Source organism: Caloenas nicobarica, chromosome 8 (genome assembly GCF_036013445.1).
Source record: "Caloenas nicobarica isolate bCalNic1 chromosome 8, bCalNic1.hap1, whole genome shotgun sequence".
Lineage (NCBI taxonomy): Eukaryota > Metazoa > Chordata > Aves > Columbiformes > Columbidae > Caloenas > Caloenas nicobarica.
The window spans coordinates 17,050,885-17,059,562 of NC_088252.1; the positions used below are offsets into that span (position 1 = coordinate 17,050,885).

The 8,678-nt window shown below is 37.4% G+C and overlaps 1 protein-coding gene across 7 annotated transcripts in view; it reads left to right on the top strand.

Annotated features, from left to right (window-relative positions):
- The window catches only part of ECT2 (epithelial cell transforming 2), a 33,733-nt gene extending 25,337 nt beyond the window's left edge, over positions 1-8,396 (top strand). For all 7 annotated transcript variants that reach the window (XM_065639612.1, XM_065639611.1, XM_065639617.1 and 4 more), the window contains 4 exons: positions 166-320; positions 2,251-2,358; positions 3,053-3,199; positions 6,860-8,396. In XM_065639612.1, the coding sequence (XP_065495684.1) occupies positions 166-320; positions 2,251-2,358; positions 3,053-3,199; positions 6,860-6,949 (500 nt within the window). In that variant the 3' untranslated portion in view covers positions 6,950-8,396. The remainder of the gene's footprint in view (positions 1-165; positions 321-2,250; positions 2,359-3,052; positions 3,200-6,859) is intronic.
- The last annotated feature ends 282 nt before the right edge of the window (positions 8,397-8,678 follow it).

The window sequence follows — 8,678 nt, forward strand, 5'->3', positions numbered from 1 at the left end:
CAGCTATCATGTAAATAAAATCCTTGCACCAAATCATATTGTCCCTAACTCTTGTTCCTGGCAGATGTGGGGGGGTAACTCTTTCAAAGGTTCCCCCCCGAATGATATGGAAAATGATTATTCTTTGTCTTAACTCCTTTTTTTTTTTTTTTTAATAAACTGTAGATTGCCATAAAGCTTTTGCCTTAGTTGTGCGGCCACCTACAGAACCCAACAACAAGCTACTCAGTTTCCAGATGACAAGTGAAGAACCTCCTAAAGAAGATTGGTTGAAGATGCTGTGTCGACATGTGGCTAACACTATTTGTAAAGCAGATGCAGTAAGTGCTCTGGAAATATATTGCTGGTTGGAAGTATTTCTCTCTTTTTGACTTGAAGCACATGAAGCTAAAGAATTTGTTAATAGTGGACGTGCTTGAGGTGAACTAGAGCAGAAAATATTTCTGCTAGCATATCTGTGAGTGGTTAAAAGGTGGAAAAGGAAACAGCCTGGAAGTTAGTTTCTTCAGATGCTAATAAGTACTTAATCAAGAATCATGTCCTTCCCCACCACAAAGTAATTAATTAAAATCTGCACTGCAGATCTTCAGTAGGGCAGGTCTAAACAGAGTTGTCTTCAACTTGCTTCTTTCACAGCTTTGTTTCAATTTACGATCCCAGCATTGTGAGTTGTATGTTTTGGTTTAGCTCTGTGTTAGGTTGTATTCTTTGTTCTACCCCTTATCTGCATGGGCACTGTAATGTAAGAGACACAAAGCATCTTCCTTCTATGGACAGAAGCCTACAATCTTAAAACAAGGAAATAAAGGTGGCGCTGGCCTCCTCGCATTCTTAGGAGTTCAGCATGTGGGCTTTCCACAGCCAGAAAACTACTAATTTGAAGAGATAATCTCCAAGTAGAGCAAGAGACTTTCACTTGTGTTTTAATTATGGAAGAGTGCGTGTACATCAGTCATCCAAATTTGCTCTAAAATATGTGCAGCACATATAGCTGAAACAACTTGATTTAAGCTGGAAATGTTTTATGGACTGCATTGTACTCTTACTGTACAATGTTTGGTTATCTGATTTTTTTTTTTTTTTTTTTTTTTTTTTTTCCCCGTTTAAAGACATGCTTGTTTTGGGAGAGGTAGTTAAGTAATCAAAGTAGCATCTTAGTTTTGTTTTGTTTGCCTTGTCATCTATGGTCTTATTCATAAGAAACTTGGCTTTGTGCTTTTCCTTCCTTTTTAGGTACTGAGTAGGAAAAGTACTCATTCAGAAGTGTTAATTTACTTTAATCTGTCTGTTACCTATCTTCAGCCTCTTGTGTTATATATAACACAAAGGGATGGGAATTTTTTTTTAATAGAAATTAAATCTCTGTGTAATGAATGTATCATACCCTATTGCCCCAGGACACTTAGAATCATATGCTGACAAATTGTAACCTACTATATTGAATCCCATAGTTCTGTAACTGCTGCTTTTTACCAACTGTATAATACTTTTTTTCTTGCTGATTCCTGGTTTTCAAAAGCTCTGTAGCATCATGTGAGAATGAGACAAAGTTGACTTTGCCACATGGTGGCAGTGAAGGCTTTAGCTACTACTATTACTTTGTTAGACACTACAAATAGCCATACAGCTTGCTGTCTGGTGTCCTTGTGTGGTTTTTTTTCCAAAATTTTTTTCTCTAGATAAACTGTATTTTATTTGTATTTATTTGTATGTCTCGAAATAAAAACTCAAAACAACAAAAAAAATAATTTATGTAAGTAACTAGCTAGAGATTGCTTTGCACATGCTAGAGTTTAAGAGTGAGGCATGAAAAAAAAAATCAAAGCTTGTGGTTATTCTGAAACATCTACTGGGCTTAAGCTGAAAGGTTTAGTCTTAATGTTTGGCAGCTGGAGCTATCAGGATTTCACTCCAGAAGGGTGCTGGATGTGTCAGTGAAACAAAGGGGTCTATATGGTGTGGATCTCCCCAGTTATACTTCAGAACCACCGCCTTTCTTTTTTGGTGAACCCTGAACTTGAAACTGAATCAAACAAACCAAATGTCAAACTCCTGATGGTTTCATAAATGGATTGCACCAGCAGTTAATCTCATGAAATGGCATGAAAGTAAATAGCTGCTTAAATGTATATGAAGAGGTAAATATAGAGGAATATGGCAATTAAAACCTCTAAATCTGATCTAATGAACTAGCAAATATTTTGACAGGTGCTGATGTTTGATTGTTATTATGACTGTTTTTCTCTATAGGAAAATCTCATCTATACTACTGATCCTGACTCAGTTGAAGTAAATACTAAAGATATGGACAGTACTTTAAGCAGAGCATCCAGGGCAATAAAGAAAACATCAAAAAAGGTAAGGTACTACAAAGACAGTGCTTTACAGTAAACCCAACTTTGGTTGTGGTATTGTGCTAGTAGTCCTGTTTCAGGTGTTTTCTGGTACTTACAGTAGTGACAGTGAAAACTTAATCTCAACTAAAACTCTTAACTGTAAGTTCCTTAAATGAAGAAGATGGGGAATATTTGAGGTTTTGACTAGAGTAGTTTTGGAATATCTGTATATAGTCATAAGTATTATGGTCATAATTATTATGTAGTCATTTTTGAGTCTGTTAAATACATTACCAAAAAAATCCCAACCCTCAGCTGTAACTATTTTTAGCATATTGAATGGAGTTTTTAAAGCTGCATGCAATTATCTAAATTCAAGTACCTTCAAAAGTGGGATGGGTGTAGAGTATGTGTGTCTGGTAATAAAATAGACTTTGAAATAGCAAGGAAGTAAGTGCCAAATGCTGGTGTCTGCATGCGGATGCTTTTCTTTGTGTGTAGCTTGGCTGTTCTCAGCTAATGGCCAGAAGAACTGTGCCCTGCTTTGCTAAGAGAGCCTGGCTGGGTGTGTTTGGCTAGTTTTGATGCAGTCATATTAACATTTGCTATGTATCCTACAGATGTTTAAAATTTCAACAGTAGCTCATATTATAGTGGTTATTGCAGCCCTTTTTTTTTTTTTTTTTTGGTGCATAACTGCTTGTCAAACTCCTCAGGTTACAAGAGCATTTTCTTTCTCAAAAACACCAAAGAGAGCTCTTCGAAGGGCTTTAATGTCTCACAGCGCAACAGAAGGAAGAAGTCCCAGTTCAGCTAATGAGAGTTATATAGGCAGCAGACTGACTAGTACGTCGTCATTAGCGGTAAGTAATTTGACTGCACAGGCCAAATAAGTAACCTTTTTAAGATCACAGTTATTTTAATGTCTGGTGCTGATCTTTAACAATTTCAAGATCCACAGCGGAAAAAAAATATTTTTAACTACATTCACAGATGTGTTATTTTCTGAGCAAGAGTTGTTTAATGAGAAGGCTTACTTGCTGAAAATGCAGAAAAATCTGCTGTATGTACTAGAAAGTGGGAGTTGTCTTGTACAACTAAGTTGGGAGGGGAAAAAAAGCCTCTTCTGCCAGAGGTGGAATATATATCCTCTTCTGAAGGAGTGAACAACTTCCAACATACTGTCTTATGTTGGTTCATGCTTTTAATTTTGGACAATGTATACAAATGTGGTGTACAACCTTGAATAGTATTGTGAAAGTATCACAGAATCACAGGCTGGTTGGGGTTGGAAGGGACCTCTGGAGATCATCCAGTCCAACCCACCTGCTAAAGCAGGTTCATCAGAGCAGATTGCACAGAAACTCATCTAGGCAGGTTTTGAATGTCTCTAGAGGAGGAGATTCCACACTCTCTGGGCAGCCTGTCCCAGTGCTCTGGTACCCTCAGAGTAGTTTCTCCTCATGTTTATGTGGAACCTCCTATGCTTTAGTTGCCTATGCCCGTTGCCCCTCATCCTGTTGTTGGGCACCACTGAAAAGAGCCTGGTCCCATCCTTTTGACATCCACCCTTCAGATATTTATAAGCATAAAGTATCAGTGAAGGTAGTGAGGTGATAGACATCCTGTGAAATAAACTGGAGAGGAAGGGTAGAGAAATACAGATGCTGCAGTCTGAGAGCTTCTAAAAAGGCAAGGGCATTATCTACTTATACACATTTAAGGAAACTTGGTAAAATAATGTGGTGTTCTACATACTGCAACTCTTCTGCTATGCCTGGCTATCTATGGCAGCTTTCTTCTGCTACATTAGGTCAAACTCAGTTTCCTGGGATAGTCTAGTAAAGCAGACTAGATCTGGAGGAATTCTTCATCATCTTTACTTTTATGCTAGTGTTTGAGTAAACCTGTATGCTGAGTAAATATCTTCTTTAAAGTCTGTGATTTGTAGGACTGAAGGCTAAGAACAGGATTTCTTGTGTATCTTTCTACTGCTGCCTGATATGTCAGTACCTTACTATAGAGAGAATTCAGTATGTTTGAGTGGCCATTAAATTATACAACATGAAGATATTGCCCTACTCTCCCACATGAGATAGGCATGAGAAAATATGAATTAATAAGGGAGAAAGTTTCACAGTGGACTCCTTTGCTTTAGAGGAAATAAAAATCTACCAGTGTGGTTATACCCCAGTTCTCTGTAGATATTTTCTTCCTTCAATTATGATTGCTCCAACAATTGTTTTTGAATTCTAATATTCTGTGTTCATTTTGATAATAGCACTATCTTATTTCTCATGAAAATTCTCTCTTTGTGTGTGTGTGTACCGCATACAATTTTTTTTTTCCCCCCCACAAAATTATAGGAACTTACAGTAACGATTTTCCTATTTCGACGTTTTCCTCATAGGTCCTGGAACTCTGGGTACTAAGCTGTAACTTGGCAGCAGATCATATGTTGTGTGTGATGTCATGTGTGCTTTTTTTAACCAATTCTACACACCACTGAACTTGTATAAAGCCTTTTTGGTTGAATCTCATAAGGTTGAGAGGAAAAGAGAGGCTTGGATTCCAGCCCCTCAGTTGAGGTACCAGTGCAGTTCTTGAGTAGGAAACTAGAGCTGCAAGAAAACTGTCTTGAGTCCATTGTGGGAGTCAAAGCTGTTGTTCAGACATTGTTTTATTTAAATAAAATCCTGGCATGGGGATTTTTTTGGTGTAGAGAAACTATGGAGTAAAAATGTCAGTAAAGCTTGGATGCTTGAGTTTTTTCTTGTTTGGACTAACTCTTAAACCCCTTCCTAATTGTAGATTGCTTGTTCATCTTCTACGTGCAGCCTAAATGGATCTGTCAAATGTGTCGTTAATGTTCATCGCTCCAATTCTGTTGATTGGAGCTCTCCAAATTCCAGGCCTCGACTTGTGCTGTGTCCAGGCTCTCCAAATATTCATCTTTCAAGTGCTGTAGAAGAAAAAACCTCTTCCAACTTGGAAAGCTTAAATAGTTGTGCCTTGGACAGATCATGTCCTATCTCTATTATTACTACCACTTGTGGTGATGCTGCAGATAATAACCAGTGTGGTGCTGAAAAAATCTGTGCATCAAATCCTGACTGTTAATGCCCATCTTGCACAAAGTGAGCAAAAGTCTTTGTTCCTCTAAACTAAGACAACATGGTACAAATATATAAACACCTAGAATCCACAAAGTGTGTTAAATGGTGTTGGGTTTTTCTTTCACTTGTTCTAATGCATGGAGTTGGAGTCAAATTCATGTGTGGTCTAGTTCTGTTTCTGGTTCTGGGCACAAAGTTAATTCTTTCACAAATCCTTTAAATTCTTCTGAGTTATTTTTCGTAATTGATTTCTATATAATTGAATTGTTTCTTGTTTCAGTTCAGTTGTCCAAGTGGCAGTGTAGCTCATTGGCCAGAGTTCTGAGGACTTTAATAACTTGGTTGCAGAGAAGTCTTGAGCAGCTAATTTTTACCTGTGGTTTTGAGTTTTTGTTCCCCTATGTGTAAATAGAAAAAATACCCTGTACAAAATACTTTTTAGATCTAAGAAGAGCTGCTATATAAAGAGGAGTTTAAGATTTAATTTTCAAATATTGCGTATGACTGCAAATAGAACACGTGCCATAAACAGACATTAGGCTTCATAGTGAAGTGGTATATCCTCACCTGCTCAAAATATCCCTATTTATAAGATTCTTTAAGCATGCAGGTGCAGCAAGCTGCCTAAGTACCGTGACCTGTATATATGCCAAAAGACTTGGCTGTGCTATAAAGAGCAACAGAAGATTGCTTGTGAAAGTATCTTGAGGTCTAATGTAAAAAGAATGTAAAATCTCAGCTGATTCAGAGAGGTTAACTTTTAGTGCTACGTACTGATGTGTTGGTTTCCCTGTAATTTTGAGTCCCAGAAGCAGCCTGTGCTCCTAGCACCAGGAAAGTCAGCTTTTTGCCTAGTTTGTGCCTATCTAGGCACACTAAAGCAAGCTTTGACAAATCATTGTGCTGCCTATTGCCTTCTGTAGCCAAGAAGGCATGTGTTCAGCATCTAATTTGGGGCTCAAAGCTGGTGAGAATACAGAAAGCTGTAGCATCTGAGGGGAGCTCTATTTCTGTAAGAGATTATCATAATATATCTTGCCTCGAACTTGGAGGGAGATTTATTATTGTAAAAAGTGTGATGCAAGATGTATGCTAATACTTGGTGAACAGCTACTCTTCAAAAACATGTTCTTGCATTCTGAATCTCTCAAGGCTGGTAACAAGGAAAATCTTTCTTCCTCGTTTTTTAAAATATTTGCACTCTATTCATTTGGTGCTGTTTGCTGTTCAAAATCTTAGAAATGCTGAATCATTAATTTCAAAAGCTGCTGCTGTCCATCTTAAATATCTTCTGTACTGTTACATCCCTTATACTGTGTGTCAAGGTTGGGGAAACTATTATTGCACTATTGACATTGGCTAATAAAAGATCAAGTAACTTCTTTTTCTTTTTTTCTTTCCCAACAGGGTATTCATTCTCCTTCCTTGGTCAGTCTTACGTCAGTTTTTGAAAAAAGGAGTCACACGTTAAGTCGATCAACAACCCACTTGATATGAAGCAGGTTTAAAATACAACACTGTATTGGAGTGACTGACAAGCAGCTGGCTGTTCAAATGACCTCTTACTGACATTAATGGTACCTTAGTCATTAGCACTTAGCAATGATTAGCAGAATGTTAGATAACACTAAGTTAACCACAACAGGTTTTTAGTTGTATTGAAGCAGATCAGCTAATCAGTGGAATAAGTAACTCTGTCTTCATTTAAGGCACAGTATTCCCTTGCACAAAGTTACTTGCTCACCAACATAATGGAAGTATTTTCTTCTATGGACATAGTCCCCTCCAGGCAATAAACTAGTTTGTCAGATTTTGAAATAAAGATGATATTCACATAAGTTACCGCTAGTTTGGATGACCCTTGTGCTTGCCAGCCTTCATCAACTGGCAGAGCACTCTAATGTTTGAGTGGTTGATTCCTTAAATAGAGATGCATTATGAAGTACCTGACCTTCCAAGTATGACAGTTAACCTGTTGTACAGCTGCTTATTCTAGATATTTTATAAATGTAGTTGTTTATAAAGAAATAGAAATGAGCTTCTGTGATTATGGTTTTCTGCAGCCTCGCTGGAGCACAGTGATATGTTACGTGTGTTTATTTGAAGAATAAGTTTAAAGACTATGACTAGCTTTGACCACCAAAAATGATCAATTGAATTCTTTAAATTTCTTTGAAGTGGAAGTCTGAGGAAAATAATTACCCTCCCTTTTAGCAGGGCTGTTAAACAAACAACTCCCCTGCAAGCCCCACACCTTTCACATACTTGATTAATGAATCATTATTTAATGCATGGGATTATTGATGTGACATGGTAACTTGAGGACCCAAATTTGGTGTGTCAAGCTCCAGGTGTAGTACTCTGAAGGCTTTTACCTGGCTTGCTCCTGTATATGTGTCTTCTTTCAAAACTGTACGTTCACTTCTGACATCTCCTCTGAACAAGTAGTATGATGCAATGCTATCTCAGGAACTGTCTAAATATGTATATTTCTGCATTTCATTAACAATTTAACTGTCTGTATTAGCAGGAGTTCTCAACTTCTGATTTCTTTTTAACCACCACTGTCTTGTCTTATGTCTATATGTAATTAGTGATGCTTTTGAATGTGTCAGACTTAACTTTTTTATATCTCTCTTTGCCAATGCAAGGAATGTAAATAAACTGTTTAAAATAACACTGCTGCTGGCTTTTGCTAAACAGGCTTTTACAAGAGTCTACTTTGTCTTTTCACATAAAAAGTCTTGTGTTGGCCTCTGGCCTACAAATGTACTCTGGCTATATAGCTATTCTTTGGTAGATCTGAGTCTGCCAGAACCAAACGTTGTTTTTCCTTAGTATATTCACCACTTGCCTTCTTCCTCTGGATATATGTATCTGTGGGCTTTTTGTCCTTATCCATTCAAAGTAAACATGTGAGCTAGATATGCACTGACACATAATAAAGTGGCTCTAGGAATTAACTATTCAATAAATACTATACTTAAAAATCTACTGGTTTTGGCTTATTTTTTTGTTATTTTTGGAAGGGCATCTTCAACCTGGTAAACTCCATGTGATTATGATAACATCCACCTATCATTATTCCTCTAGTTTTCTTTAGTTTCCAGATTATAATTTGTATCTAGCTTCTATCTCAAGTTCACTTGCACTCAAAGCCATTGACCCTCTGGTTCTTACTGTATTGCCTAATCTTGTCACTACTGCTCCACAGCTCCCTTGTTGC